Raw genomic sequence first — 15,921 nt, forward strand, 5'->3', positions numbered from 1 at the left:
CACAAATTAAAACCAAAAGTATTTTACAGAATTTACTACAAACGCCATAAAAACTGCCTTCACTTAAGCTCTCTCTCCCCGTATCCGGCGAGCCAACTGGATGTCTTTGGGCATGATGGTGACTCTCTTAGCGTGGATGGCACACAGATTAGTATCTTCGAACAGACCCACCAGGTACGCTTCGCTAGCCTCCTGTTGAGGACAAGAGCCACACTATTAATCCCCCTCGGGGAGCGGAAACCGCCCAGCCCTCCCCCGACTCCAGGCCTTTGTCTTACCTGCAGCGCACTGTGGCCCGCGCTCTGAAGTACTCAGGTCGGTTTTGAAATCCTGAGCGATCTCCCTGACCAACCTCTGGAAGGGCAGCTTCCGAATGAGCAGCTCGGTCGACTTCTGGTAACGACGAATCTCTCGAAGCGCCACGGTCCCGGGCCTGCAGCGAGCAGGGGAGGGGTGAGCAGACGCCGCCGCACAAAGCCGTCCACCGGCGGGCCATTGTTCCCCCGCCCGGCCTACCTGTAGCGATGAGGCTTCTTCACCCCGCCAGTAGAGGGAGCGCTTTTCCTGGCGGCTTTTGTGGCCAGCTGTTTGCGGGGCGCTTTCCCACCGGTGGATTTACGAGCAGTCTGCTTGGTTCGGGCCATTTTCTTTCACCTAAGAAAGACGACCCGAAGATAAGGCCGCCGCGCTCACCCGGGCCGCACCCCGGGGCTGCGGGGGTACAGGCCCTGGCCCCTCCGCCGGGCCTCCCGCCTCCCCGTGCCCCACCTCGCGGCGGCAGATGGCCGAGGGCCGCCAACCTCCTCCCCCTCCCCTAATGACTCAGGCTGCAAGGAGCGGCAGCCTCCCCCGGGAGGGGGGAGTACAGGGAGGAGTCACTTCCCTTCCCCCTTCCTTGACGGGCGGAGGCCCGACTGCCCGGAATCCGGCGTCGGGACCTCTGAATCACCGCCAGGAAAAGGCGGGGACGCGGTTCCGGAACAAAGCCCCAAGGGGAAACCTCCCGACCCCATACCCTACCCGAAACCAGCGGCCCGAGGAGCCCCCGCCGCTCGGCTCCCAACGGCCGCGGCCCGCGGCGGCAACGGTTGGCAGAACCTGCAGCCGCGGGCAACCCCACGAACGCCTACCCAACGCCGAAGTTTTAGGCCACTTCTCCGACCGCCGCGCCGCTTCCGCTGCCCCAGGAACAGCCGCAATCGCCGAGCTAAGAAAGGACACAAGCCCAACGAACGACCAAACCGCTCTGCGCTCCAAGCCCCCTCGACGCCTCCGTTTTTATAGGCACGCTTCACGCTGCGTCTCTGCGTCATAGAACCCTTATTTGCATACACCAACGACTTTTTTTATTGGTGGGTGCTTTCGCCGACGCGCTGACATCCCCCGACACAAAGGCCGTGCTTCGGCACTGTTCCATGATTGGTGCATATCTAGGCCGCTGATTGGCTGTTAAAGTCGCCTAATGATTGGATGGATGCAAAGAGGAATGGACGAATCAGAGTTTAGCACTGAGCGGCCCTTCTGATTGGATAAAATGGAGCTATGTTTGGATCCTTCCCTTGGTTCCAAAGCTCTGCAATAGAAAGTCAATACAAATGAATTGCATTGGTCTCTATCAGGATGAGCAGGAGTCTAAACTTACAGGCATCAAGCGAATGCTATGCACGCAGAGAGGCTACTTTAACAATTTTTTTGTAAATATTTTCCGATGTAAAATAAAATGTGTTCCCTAGATTACCTTTCATAATATTTTGGTCGTTAAGTGCGTAGTGTGAAAATTAGAATTCAGTAAATCATGTTATATTATCAAGTATTTCAAATATCATGCACATACATTTTTAACCAGAAGCAGGTCCCTTGGTGGGGTGGGAAGGGGTAAATAACAGATACAAATAAACATGTTAATAAATTAGAGGAACTGTTTCGTATGTTTTTAAGGTGTCACAAAATATTTTGTGATTTCCATATGATTAAACAAGAAGTAACTTAAGCAACATGTTACTTGAATTATGTACTTCAACTGAATGAAATGACTACAGCCAGAAAGGAAATAGTCCTACTATAGTATTTGCATGTCCATGAAGAATAAACGAAAGATAACTAAACTAAATATGTGCCCTTTTGTTTAATAGCATATCCTGGCAGGTATTACTTCTGAAGAAACATGACAAATGTGTAAATATGCTAATCCCTACCTTTGCCTAAGTAAATGTCTTGGGTACATTGCAATAGTCAGTTCTTCAGTTGCCTCAAGTATATAAAATACCATAGCAGGCTTAAGGTTAAGACTAGCCAAGCAAAGCCCAGAAAATTGAAATACAGCCTTGGGCATTCTACTCCACTCTATAGTTCTGATGCTTGGTTCAACAAATATTCCAAACTACTAAAAGAAAAAGTAGTAGAAACAGGTAAAAATAGGTTTCAACTAATTTTTTTTTCTTTTTTTTTTTTTTTTGAGACAGAGTCTCTCTGTCGCCCAGGCTGGAGTGCAGTGGCGCAATCTCGGCTCACTGCAAGCTCCACCTCCCGGGTTCACGCCATTCTCCTGCCTCAGCCTCCCGAGCAGCTGGGACTACAGGCACCCGCCACCACGCCCAGCTAATTTTTTGTATTTTTAGTAGAGATGGGGTTTCACCGTTTTAGCCGGGATGGTCTCCATCTCCTGACCTTGTGATCCGCCTTCCTCGGCCTCCCAAAGTGCTGGGATTACAGGCTTCAGCCACCATGCCTGGCTGTGTTTCACGATTTTTCTAGGTTACACAGAATCATGTCATTTCCATGCCTCCGTGTGGAGGGACAGTCATTTTCTTTCCAGCTTTGCTAATTATTAGAAACTAAAGCCACCCAGAGAAAAAAGGTATGGATTTACATTTATTCATTTAAGTATGATTCGTGGAAATAGGAGGCCGAGTGCGGTGGCTCACGCCTGTAATCCCAGCACTTGGGAGGCTGAGGAGGGCAGATCATGAGGTCAGGAGTTCGAGACCAGCCTGACCGACATAGTGAAATCCCATCTTTACTAAAAATACAAAAATTAGCTGGGCGTTGTGGCATGCACCTGTAATCCCAGCTACTCAAGAGGCTGAGGCAGGAGAATCGCTTGCACCTGGGAGGCAGAAGTTGCAGTGAGCCGAGATCGCACCTCTGCACTCCAGCCTGGGCAACAGGAGTGAGACTCCGTTTAAAAAAAAAAAAAGAAAAAGTCTGTCTCTCTTACTTGGTAGTCACACAGGTATGTTTCACTTTTTCCAAATTGGTACAAGGGAGGAAAAGCAACACAGGAAATGAGGAAGAACCAAAAACCTCTACACAATTAAAAAAATAGCAGAAAAAAAAGAAAACAAACAAAACCCAACAGTGAATGTGATGTAGCCTTGTAGGCTACTGTCCTAGTTCCTCTTCTGTTACCAACTTGCTGAGTAACTTTGTGCGGTTACTTAGCTTCTCTGGGTTTCGGTTTCCTCTTTTGCCAATTAAGCAGTTTGGATGAGATCATCTCCCAATTCTCCCAGTACACACTTATTCTAAAGCTCATGGTATACATCCATTATTTAAAATCTGGTGCTGTGACCTCTATTTCTTCAGCCAGATGACACTTGAGTATTCTGAGGCTAACATAAACCAATTAAGTTGCGTTTAATCATAGGATTAAAGCAATATACTACAACTTGTATTTATCCTTTTGTAATTTTTCATTTTCAAACGCCCCTAGTGGCTAAACGATTTAGCCTATTTAGGAAATACCAGTTTCTCAACTCTGTAATGTGGCTTCTGATGTGAGGGAACTTGGAGCTAAATAAAATATGTGTCACTCAAACGTTAACGATTTTCCATTAGCCCCACCACCCCTCACCCCTAAGGTTATTTGGAATGTGTTTCTTTAATGAGATAATCATTTGCTAATGTAATCCCATCTACGAAAATATAAATCAAAACCAGTGGATTTAAAATAGATTCAATATGAAAAACAAAGTTAAATGTCAACTGTTAAAATATCTATGGAGAACATTCTAAAACTCACAGAAACAAATGCCTAGGTCTGGGGCATCTGGCTTCTTTTACAAAGTGAAGAACTTTGCTTGACTGGTGGGAAGCAGAGATGGGAAAGATAATGTCCCAAGTAAAAAGGCTGACGACCAGAGAAGAAAACTAGAGTGGATAAATACGGGCACGCCCTACTCAAACCCAGGCCTTTCCTCTGGACACTGTGATGCTTCTCAACACTGACAAGTTGCCTGCAATTTGTCAATGTACCTCAGAGACTATTCTAGGCGGAGATTAAATTTGTCCTTGGCCCTTAATGTACTGGAAACAAGTTGGTCAGGCCAGGTGTCAGGCTGAGAAGGCACACAAGTCGTGGAGTTCCAGGTGTCGAGGCTGGTAAAGGTAAATGAAGCGCCTCGGCAAAGGCGCGGGAACTCTCCTTAGCAAAGCTTTCTCAATCCCTCTCAGGTTAGACCCGCCGCAAGGATGAAGGGGTTGCTGTCGGATTGCAGGTGCCTGCAGCACAGGGCCCAGAACTAAGAACCGACAATACAGATTCTTAAGCCCTGCTTGGAGGCACTGCTCTGAGCTGGCATTAGAACCGACCCAAGATGTACTAAGTATAAAGGCAAAGTAGTTATGACACCGTTGGCAGTGAAACTATACTTGGAACTCTTTCGCAGAAGTCGCTAGGGCCTCCCTAGCTCTGGGCCCCTTCTCCTCCAGGCGCTCCAGTTTCATGGAGAGGTTTCCCTTTGAAACTGAAAACGCGCTGGTAAGAAGGATAAACGCGACCGGACTGCAATTCCCAGAAGCCGTCGCAGGCCCTCACCATCCGGGACACTAGCAGCACGGATCCCTGGGTATTGTGGTCCCGCGCTTTGCCAGCAACCCTCTGCCGACGGTAAAATTCCAGTCGGACATAGAACCACAACTCCCAGCAACCCATGCTGCCGTGTGGGGGGTCTTCACGTTCTCGTGGCGCGGCGCAGGCGTACTGGGTCCTCGGCGCGGACCGCGCAGACTGAATAATAAAAGGGGAGCGGCGAAGAGGCAGGAAGACAAGACCATGTCGAAGGGCCCCGGGCCCGGCGGCTCCGCAGCTTCCTCGGCGCCCCCGGCCGCTACCGCTCAGGTGCTGCAGGCACAGCCCGAGAAACCGCAGCACTACACGTACGTAGAGCCCCCCCCCCGCCGCGCGCGCACGCCTGACGTCAGCGGCCAGCGTGAGTCACGCGCGCAGGGAGAGCGCGAGGCGGCCTCTTCCTCCCCCCCTTCCTCCTCCGGCCCGGCCCAGACCGGTTCCAACCTGCTGGGGCCGGTCCCAACTGCCTCCAACTGCCACCAACCTCTGGTCGGGCTGTGGGGCGGGAAACTCGGTCCCGGCCGCTGAGTGGGGAAGGCGGGAGCTCGGGATGCAGAGTGCACTCTCCCTAGGCCAGGCCTTCGAGGCCTAACTGTTCCTCAGACCATAAAACCACAGTAGTAGGCTCCTTTGGGGGGCAGTGAGAAGTCCAAGACACAACCAAGACGAGTTCCGTGGGGCCCAGCCCCAGAACCCACCTATGAATGATCATTAGCGCGAAATCCTGTCAGGAGATTCCATGCAATTTGCACAGGAAGCCTTTTGTGTCCCTAAGGCTCGTAGATTGTCCACGAGGGCCACCCTTGCTTGAATTCCCAGTCGACTTAGATAAACATGCAAAGATGGAAACGTGTCGGTGCGTGCCCATGACCGTTTCCCTCGCGGGCTGTGCGGAGCCTGAGTTTGGGAGCCCGAAGGTGATGGGTTCCGAGTATGTCTGCAGGCTCAGCAGAAATGTGGCATTAGAGGGACCCCGAAATACCGACACTACAGGGTCCAGCAAGATGGGAAAACCTCTTCCTGGAAGTCTGCATCTGTGTGCTTTTAGGTCGCTGTCTTCATTTCCTTCAAGTCACATTAAGCATTCCCTAGTTAGGTGATGTGGGAGAAAGATGAATAAGGGGCGGTTTCTCGTGTTAAGCAAAATGTTGCTTTCCATTTTCCCTGATGCTCTGAATGCCTCTCATCCCCATGGGCTTCTGAGCGATGTGCATCTTTAAAAGGATCCCCAGCTGCGAGAGGTTTTGGAACCTGGGGGGTTGAACAGCTCTTAAGTTGTTCAGTGAACGAAGAACAGAATCATCTGTTGGAGTAGAAAGAACTCAAACCAGACAGGTGGAACTCTTGCTATATAGAAGACCTTGGGAAACTGTTCTGGGGTTGGGGAACATTGGTTATAGGAAGTGTATGGCTTCTTTGTGGGATTCTATGTTGTTGGCTGGAATCATTTAAGCTTCTTGACTACAGTCTGACTCAGGTTGACCATTCCTTTTCTGATTTGGACATTGCTTTCCTGGTCCTTTCTTACTGGAGATCTTTCGCAGTCTTTCCATTGATTTTGGTGAGATGTTTTTAGCTCAAAGACTACTGATTAGTTGAATGGTGTAGTCTTGATTTTCGAATGTGGAAACTTCACGTAATTGGAACTTCTTTATATTCTCTGGTTGCTCAGATCACTGTTTTTAGTAAAATAAACACATTTTGAGTCATGAGTGTCTTGGTTTCAGCAACTTGTGTTTCTGTGTTGTGTTGTCATTGAGCATACTATGAAATCTGTATTAGAAAGACTTTCTTATTTTGGAATTGACAGGTGAAACTAGTGAACAGCTGAGTAAATGTCAGTGTCTGAGTCTTTGTCTTCTTGATGCTCATTTGTTTAAAACCTGTCTTTCAGGCCGGGTGTGGTAGCTCACACCTGTAATCCCAGCATTTTGGGAGGCCGAGGCGGATCACCTGAGGTCAGGAGTTCGAGACCAGCCTGCCCAATATGGCGAAACCCCATCTCTACTAAAAATACAAAAAATTAGCTGGATGTGCTGGTGGGCACCTGTAATCCCAGCTACTCAGGAGGCTGAGGCAGGAGAATCGCTTGAACTCGGGAGGTGGAGGTGGCAGTGAGCCGAGATCGCACCACTGCACTCCAGCCTAGGTGACAAGAGTGAAACTCCGTCTCAAAAAACAAAAACAAAAAAACCCTGCCTTTCCATTCCTTGTGGGTAAGTACAGAGTAATGGGACCTGGCTCTTGAGGTGTCTTAGGAAATCAGCAGGAGTAGGTAAAATAGCCAGGCTTGATGGGAGGTTGTAGGTGTTCTTATCTCCTTGTCTGTGCGTGTGTATGTGTGTTTTTATATTTTTATTTCCAAAAATCAGAGATAGAAATCAGTGGTCTTTCTTGCTAGACTTACCAGCATTCAGAAGCTGTGATGACTTGTCATACTTCATCCCCTAGTCGTCCTAGGGCTGAGGTGCAGGGAGCATGAGGACACATATGATGGAACCAGCACACTTGCTGACTCTGATTTTTCTTTTTTCTTTTTCTTTTTTTTTTTTTTTAAGATAGGGTCTCTGTCATCCAGGCTGTAGTGCAGTGTCACAATCTCAGCTCACTGTAGCCTCGACCTGCCTGGTTCAAGTGATCCTCCCACCTCAGCCTCCTGAGTAGCTGGGACTACGGGCACACCTGGATACGTTGTTTTGGTATTTTTTGTAGAGACGTGGTTTTGCCATGTTGCCCAGGCTGGTCTCAGACTCCTGTGATCAAGCAGGTGCAAGCAATCTACTGTTGGGCCTTGGCCTCCCAAAGTGCTGGGAGGCCACCACACCCAGCCTTTTTTTTTTTTTTTTTTTCCTCTCTTAAAAGAGACATGGGCAGGGTGCTGTTGCTCATGCTTGTAATCCCAGCACTTTGGGAACCTGAAGTGGGTGGATCACTTGAGGTCAGGAGTTTGAGACCAACCTGGCCAACATGGAAACCCCGTCTCTACTAAAAATACGAAAAATTAGGTGGGCCTGGTGGCACACACCTGTAGTCCCAGCTACTCGGGAGGCTGAGACAGGAGAATCGCTTGAACCCAGGAGGCGGAGGTTGCAGTGAGCCAAGATAGTGCCACTGCACTCCAACCTGGGCGACAGAGTAAGACTCTGTCCAAAAAAAAAAAAAAATGAGAGATGTGATCTCACTATGTTACCTAGGCTGGACTTGAACTCCTGGGCTCAAGCAGTCCTGCCTTAGCCTCCTGAGTAGCTGGGACTACAGGCACATACCTCTTTACCTGCTTTCCCCTGCCCCCATAAGGTGAATTCATTTATTGCCCTTGGGAGTTAGGGGACGGGAGCAGTTTGATTTTGATTTTAAATGAAAATTTGAGCTGCTTGGGAGGTAAACAGTGGGTACACATGGACATACAGAGTGGAATAATAATTGATCATTGATAATAATTGATCCCATTTTGAATACAGAGATAGACTCCTTTTGAATATTTGTGTTTTTGCCTGTCAGGTTTTTTTTGTTTTGTTTTGTTTTGTTTTTATTTTGTTTTTTTTTTTTTTTTTTTTTTGTATTTTTTAGTAGAGATGGGGTTTCACCGGGTTAGCCAGGATGGTCTCGATCTCCTGACCTCGTGATCCGCCCATCTCGGCCTCCCAAAGTGCTGGGATTACAGGCTTGAGCCACCGCACCCGGCCTGTTTTGTTTTTTTGGAGACGAAGTCTCACTCTGTTGCCCAAGCTGGAGTGCAGTGGCGTGATCTCAGCTCACTGCAACCTCCACCTCCCGGGTTCAAGCGATTCTCCTGCTTCAGCCTCCTGAGTAGCTGGGACTGCAGGCATATGCCACCATGGCCGGCTAATTTTTGTATTTTTAGTAGAGACGGTTTCATTATGTTGGCCCGGCTGGTCTCGAACTCCTGACCTCGTGATCTGCCCGCCTCGGCCTCTCAAAGTGCTGGGATTACAGGTGTGAGCCCCTGCACCCAGCCACTTTTATTTTTATTTTTGTCACCCAGGTTGGTTGGACAGAGCAAGAGACAGGATTTTGCTCTGTCACCCAGACTGGTGTACAGTGGCACGGGAAGGCCTGAGTCTGAGAAGGTGTGAGCCACTTCACCTGGCCTTTCTTATATGTAAATTAATTTTGTATAGTTTTATACCTGATATTTGAAATTATGTAACATGCAGTAGTCTTTGCAATAATCCAGAGACACTTGTGTGATAATTGAGTCTCATTTACCATAACGGCAATCTTGGCAAACACAAGTTGAATACACCAAGCAAAAAATTACTTTCCCATTCGTTTCCCTTTCTTGCCCCTTCAATCTTGTGCTGAAATTGAAGTTCTCAGTTTGAGCCCTCCTTTTCCTAAACCGAGAGGATTATTCATAACATAGTCTGAAGGATAATTTTGTTCATTTTTTTTTTTCTAAACTCTTGAATAGTCTTGCTTTAAGGGAAACTTTGGAATAATCCTTTCAGCAAATTGGTGTAGCAGGCACTTGTGCTGGACTTGAGGAATCCAGTCCTTTTAGAAAACAGTTATGTCAGAAGTTCCTCTATTGTACAGCTCCAAGTATTTGCTTAGCACTTAGTAAAACGATCATGTATATGTATTATTATTCTTCCAAGACAAAAACCATGTGACCTCTTTTTTTTTTTTTTTCTGAGACCAAGTCTGGAGTGCAGTGGCGCGATCTCAGCTCACTGCAAGCTCTGCCTCCTGGGTTCACGCCATTCTCTCCTGCCTCAGCCTCCTGAATAGCTGGGACTACAGGCACCTGCCACCACGCCCGGCTAATTTTTTGTATTTTTAGTAGAGATGGGGTTTCACTGTGTTAGCCAGGATGGTCTTGATCTCCTTACCTCGTGATCTGCCCACCTCGGCCTCCCAAAGTGCTGGAATTACAGGCATGAACCACTGTGCCTGGCCTGTGACCTCCTTTTACTAGACAGTTTGTTTTTTCTTTTTTTTTTTTTAATTAATTTATTTATTTTTATTTATTTATTTATTTATTTTTCTGAGATGGAGTCTCGCTCCGTTGCCCAGGCTGGAGTGCAGTGGCGCGATCTCAGCTCACTGCAAGCTCCGCCTCCCGGGTTCACGCCATTCCCCTGCCTCAGCCCTCCAAGTAGCTGGGACTACAGGTGCACTCCACCACGCCTGGCTAATTTTTTGTATTTTTAGTGGAGACAAGGTTTCACCGTGTTAGCCAGGATGGTCTCGATCTCCTGACCTCGTGATCCGCCCACCCAGGCCTCCCAAAGTGCTGGGATTACAGGCGTGAGCCACCGCACCCAGCCGGCAGTTTGTCTTTTCATTTGACAAAGAATGAATTTAATTCTGCTTTATTTATAATAACATACTGTCTTGTATATTGGAAGAGTTTTATAAAAACGTTTAAGAATGAGAACTTTTGTAGCAATCACATCTCAAAATGTATCTGCAAGTTTAGCTATCTTTTGGCTTTTTGCTGTATTAACAGTTATACTATTGAAAGTGTATAGCTGAGCATGGCATAGTAGCTCACATCTGTAATCCCAGCACTTTGGGAGGCCGAGGCAGGCAGATCACGAGGTCAGGAGTTCGAGACCAGCCTGGCCAACATGGTAAAACCCCGTCTCTACTAAAAATACAAAAAATAGCTGGGTGTGGTGGCGGGCACCTGTAATCCCAGCTACTGAGGAGGCTGAGGCAGGAGAATCATTTGAGCCTGGGAGGCGGAGGTTGCAGTGAGCCGAGGTCACACCATTGCATTCCAGCCTGGGTGACAGGACTAGACTCCGTCTCAAACAAAAACATAAAAATAAAATACAAAAATTAGCTGGGTGTGGTGGCGCGTGCTGAGGCAGGAGAATTGCTTAAACCCGGGAGGCGGGGGTTGCAGTGAGTTGAGATTGCACCACTGCCCTCCAGCCTGGGCAACAGAGCCAGACTCTATCTAAAAAAAAAATAAAAAAAAAAAAAATGTATTCTTGAAAGGTCACAGAAAAACTACCATCTTAAATATCCAGCTGGGTGTGGTAGCTATAATCTCAACTTGGGAAACTGAGGTGGGAGGATCACTTGAGCCCAGAAGTTCCGGACCAGCATGGGCAACATAGCAAGACCTCCTCTCTACTAAAAATTAAAAAAATGAGCCAGGTGTGGTGGTGTGCGCCTATGGTCCTGGATATTCAGGAGGCCGAGGTGGGAGGATCCCTGAGCCCAGGAGATTGAGGCTACAGTGAGCCAAGATTATGTTACTGCACTCCAGCCTGGGTGACAAGACCCTATCTGAAAAATAAATCAATAATTGGCTGGGCGTGGTGGCTTACGCCTGTAATCTCAACACTTTGGGAGGCCAAGGTGAATGGATCACTTGAGGTCAGGAGTTCGGGACCAACCTGGCCATCATGGCAAGACTGTATCTCTACTAAAAATGCAAAAATTAGCCGGGCATGGTGGTGTATGCCTGTAATCCCAGCTATTCGGGAGGCTGAGACAGGAGAATCGCTTGAACCCAGGAGGCAGAGGTTGCACTGAGCCGAGATCACGCTACTACACTCCAGCCTGGGCAACAGAGCGAGACTCTGGCTTGAAAAAAATAATAAAATAAAAATAAATAAATAAATACTAAACTCTCCGAGTTTCTGACCTCATTGTTTTCACCCCATGAGAGGAAGTATACCTCAGAGACCAATCATGTCTTCATGCCTTCAACTGCAGTGACTGCAGTCGATTCTCAGACTTCTTAATGCCCTCATGTTAAAGGAAAATGAAATTCTAGTTTAGTGAAGGTTTGCAGGAGTTTTCTGGCCGCTTGGTGATTTCTTATAGGTAGACAGAGAATAAATACTTTATAGCCTCGTCTATCTAGGCATCATTTCAATTTAGGACTGGTTTCCTGGGCATTGAATTAAACAAAGATAATGTAGCAATACTTCCATAGATCTATTTTCGGTTTATGTATTATATAAATGTCATTAACTTCACTTGATTGCATCTGATTGTATTTTGGAAAATCCTGGACATGAATATGTATTTAAGTCATTATTGCAAATTACAATAAAATCGTACAAGAGTTAGTAGAGTACTACTTGTTGCACAACAGAAGTCATTGGAAGCGTTACTAAGCAACCTCAGCGAGAACGAGTTACATTACCAAGAAACACTTCTGGATCTTATTTACTTGTTTATCAAGTAGAACTGATTTTTTGCAGGACAGAAATTAGGAGCTCATTGTAGCCTTCATTTAATCCCACAAAATCCCCATTAACAAGTGTTAAGTGCCCTTGCTAAGGGTAGATTCTTAAGCTTAACACCTAGTTGATATTTGCTGTTATCTAAATTATTAAAGTCAAGATTTGCTTAATGGTTAAGTTTTTTTGTTTTAATCCAGCTATGTTAGATACTAAAGAAGGCTTCCCCACAACCCATATGCATCTGCTTTGACTGGTGGTTTCTATCATCCTACAAAGACTGTGACTTATTGGTGAGGGCAGCTGGACAACTCTGAGAGCAACTTAGAGAAATCCATCTTGGGCACACTCTATAAAGGAGCTCCTTCTCTGCAATAGCACCCCAGATAAGTGCACAAAAGCAAGATACCCTCGTGGACCTACACGTCCTCCCGCTTTTCAACACCCTGATGCCTGCAGGTGAGGTCTCTTTCCTGTGTGTCGTAGAAGCCATGAGCACGCTTAGGTAACTAGAGCCCTGCCACAACCTGAGCAGCACAGCACACATCTGCAGGCTTTCCTGCCAGACCTTTGCCTAAAGGTAATTTTTCTCATTAGGAGAGACTCCAGGTCAAGAGTGATGACAGTAAGGTTGCATTTAAAGCTGCATTACATTAAATAGTGGACTGGTCTAGTGATTATTTTCCCACACTGGGCAATATTTGCTTAATGATTAAGTTTTTTGTTTTTGTTTTTGTTTTTTTTTAATCCAGCTATGGTTGATACTAAAGGAGGTTTTCCCACTATCCGTATGCATCTTCTATGTTTTGAAATTGCAACTATGGACAGTTATGGCTAATCCTAGTAGATTGTCTTCCCTTCTTTTAACATCTTGGATGAATTTGGGTCACACTAATTGTTATGTGAAGATGGATGTTGAATGTAAGTTTCTCTGCCATTCTTAGCCAATCTATAAAAATTACATTAGCCTAATTGCTAACAATGCCGAGAATTTAGGTGTAGTATCCCTCTGGACAGCAGAGCTTCTGTTTTCTTACCGTATGGATACTCTATACATTCACCCCAGCCAGTCATGTTAAAATACCTGCATAGGCAACAGAGATATCTGCGGAGAAAGTGCATGGGGTAATAGGTACAGGGTGATTTTGGGGGTGATGGAAATGTTCTGGAATTAGATATGGTGAAGGTTACATAACACGGGTGAATACACTAAAAACCACTGAAATGTACACTTACAAGTGGTGAGTTTGTGTGCTCTCTGAATTATATATCAGATTTTTAAAAAGTTAATTAAAAAATCAGTGTATATGAGTCCCTCCTATAATAGAGAGGGCTTCAAGTGCATGGCCTATTGCCAAGGCTCAGCAGAAATATTGTGGGAAAGTCTGTGGTTTGCACAAAGCTCCTTGGTGCCCTTTTCCCAGCTTTCTCAGTGGCTTAGGCCCTGTGTATCTATTCTAGTTGAATGCCCCCATGTTATAAGTCTGTGGAGATGTTTTGAGATAAGAGATATGTATTCAGAAAACAAGTTTGAGACTCCTAGGTGTTGGTAATTATACTTTACCTCGTCTCCAACTTGATAGCCATTCCAGGGAACAAGCAGATTTTTACCAATGCCTTCATAAAATGAATTACGTCTACTGCCTGGGGTGGGTGGGAGGTGGAAGAGAAGTTTGCTCTTACTAAAATGTAATAGAGTCCATTCTTCCGGTATTGTGAATGTTTTAAGGTTTACCTGGGCATTTAAGGACAGGCCATGTGTTTTAGGGATTTAAAATGATGTCAGTGGCTATACTATATTAGTTCAAGTAATCACAACAAACTTTTTATTATTTCTCTATAAAATCCCTCAACTTTCACCCCTTTTTTCTTTGCCAGTGTGTAGAATTTGACAGCAGTATCAAGAGCTGAGGAGAAGGAGAAGATGGAAAGGAGTCTAGCAACTTAAAAATCTCACAGCATTCTCTGTGAGGTGACCTTTTTTCCTGTTGGTGGCTCAATTTCTTTAGGACATAAAGAAGATACTGAGGCCTGTGACAGCCTGTGACAGTATCATCAAGTTGTATCTGAACTTATTGAACTGTTTCCTCCCCTTTCTTATTCTTTATTCACAGTTTACTTTTCATGTGCATAAGTTGACTCATTTGTTTCCTGTTAGCATTTGAAACACCATATAGCCACCATAAGTCCTGACAAAATGACTTCTAATGAGGAGGGGGAAGGTCCACGTCCCACCTTCCTATGAAATTTTGGCCTATTCACAAATCTACCCCCACATAAGAGAAGTAGTTATGTTCTGTAAAGAAGAGGTTGATAAAAACCTTTAGCATGGTGTTTTGTGACTTAGAAGTTTTAAGTAGTTGTTCTTATATCTAAGCAATTATTAATTTTGGTAAGAACATTACCATATGTTTCTGATGTCACTTCTACTGTTAAGAGGTGCCAGGCATCTGGCGGCCTGCCACTTCAGGATTTGTGTGAATCGGACGATCTAAATATAGTATAAATTAGAGACCAGTACTTGTATTTCCTGATTAAAAACAAACTAACCTCTGTTTCACTATTGAAGTAAGAGTACTTTACAATGAACACAAAAAATGTATATTAAATATCCAGTAGCGCATGCTAAAGTGAACATTTCTGTTTTTATTTCAGCAACTTATTTTATGGTATTGTAGTTATGGCCTGTGCGAAACTCTCCGACATGTTCTAAACAGCTTTCAGAGAGTCACTGAGGCTTATTTGCTACTACTCTTGTTTTTCCTTTAGCTCAGTTAAGAAATGCTTAGTTAGCCGGTCATGGTGGCTCACGCCTGTAATCCCAGCATTTTGGGAGGCTGAGGTGGGTGGATCACCTGAAGTCAGGAGTTCGAGACCAGCCTGGCCAACATAGTGAAACCCTGTCTCTACTAAAAATACAAAAAACTAGCTGGGCGTGGTGACAGGCACCTGTAATCCCAGCTACTAGGGAGACTGAGGCAGGAGAACCACTAGGACCCAGGAGGCGGAGGTTGCAATGAGCCGAGATCACGCCATTGCACTCCAACCTGGGCAACAAGAGCGAAACTCCGTCTCAAAAAAAAAAGAAAGAAAAAAAAGAAAAGAAAAGAAATTAAGCATTTCTTAACAGTCAGCATGGTAGTTAGGAGTACTGACTCCAGGGTCACACCACCTGGATTTGAGGCCCAGCTCTATCAGTTACTAGCTGTGAGATCTTGGGCAAGTGACTTACCTCTTTGTGTATCAGTTTCCTGAGAATAGGAATATTCCCTGTCTCATGGGGTTGTTATAAGGGTGAAATAAATGAGTTCATATATGTAAAGTGCTTAAAACAGTGCTTGACACTTAGCACAGTGTAGGTACTGTTCACCATTATTTGAACTGGGCTGTAGTCACTGCTTTCAGTTGCATTGCTCCTTGCTTCAACAGCCCTGATTGAATGCCTTCTTTAGTTGCATCCACACTAAAATAGATTCTTCAGTTCCTAGGGCACGCACAGGGCAGCAGCATCTTCAGAGAACAGTTCTCTCTTCCACATCCACTTGAATTCTTATTTCATTCTCCAGTCTTTGTAGCGCCTCCATCATACTGCTTGTATCTTATATGATGGATGTATGTTCTAAACTGACCCACTCAGTTTAGGGCCAAATACTTTGTTGTACAGAAAACTGTACAAAGAACATGTTAGTTTAAACATATTACTAAAGTCATAAAACTGGAGGTTTTCCAGGCTAGCTTTTTCAGGCTAGCTATGTACAGAAAAACTTTGTGGGTTTTTTTTTCTGTTTTTTTTTTTATTTTTTTATTTTTTGGTTTTTGAGATAGGGTCTTGCTCTATTGCCTAGGCTGGAGTACAGTGGCATGATCTCAGCTCACTGCAACCTCCGCCTCCTGGGCTCA

General features: G+C 45.7%; 2 protein-coding genes and 1 long non-coding RNA gene across 6 annotated transcripts in view; 2 read left to right on the forward strand and 1 right to left on the reverse strand.

Annotated features, from left to right (window-relative positions):
- Window positions 1–19: 19 nt before the first annotated feature.
- LOC101008118 (histone H3.3) lies at window positions 20–1,731 on the reverse strand. Its single transcript, XM_003913444.4, is given in 5 exon segments — window positions 20–192; window positions 279–308; window positions 310–433; window positions 517–654; window positions 1,131–1,731. Coding segments are annotated over 4 exon segments (411 nt in total). The 5' UTR covers window positions 645–654; window positions 1,131–1,731; the 3' UTR covers window positions 20–63.
- A 3,116-nt stretch (window positions 1,732–4,847) lies between these two features.
- Window positions 4,848–15,921, forward strand: part of UNK (unk zinc finger) — a 41,828-nt gene continuing 30,754 nt past the window's right edge. For 2 of the 3 annotated variants that reach the window (XM_021927985.2, XM_009191261.3), the window contains exon 1: window positions 4,950–5,157. In XM_021927985.2, coding sequence (XP_021783677.1) covers window positions 5,054–5,157 — 104 coding nt within the window. In that variant the 5' untranslated portion in view covers window positions 4,950–5,053. Of the gene's footprint in view, window positions 5,158–15,921 lie in introns of all 3 variants that reach the window. The other variant, XM_009191262.3, reaches the window with a different exon arrangement.
- LOC103878987 lies at window positions 7,008–14,651 on the forward strand. Of its 2 annotated transcripts, XR_639382.3 has the most exons (4): window positions 7,008–7,065; window positions 12,222–12,480; window positions 12,774–12,942; window positions 13,900–14,651. It is a non-coding gene; the product is annotated as an uncharacterized LOC103878987 (long non-coding RNA). The 2 variants fall into 2 exon arrangements; XR_639381.4 differs by lacking the exon at window positions 7,008–7,065 and having other exon boundaries at window positions 11,375–12,480.

The sequence above is a fragment of the Papio anubis genome, chromosome 17, assembly GCF_008728515.1.
Source record: "Papio anubis isolate 15944 chromosome 17, Panubis1.0, whole genome shotgun sequence".
In the NCBI taxonomy this organism is placed as follows: domain Eukaryota; kingdom Metazoa; phylum Chordata; class Mammalia; order Primates; family Cercopithecidae; genus Papio; species Papio anubis.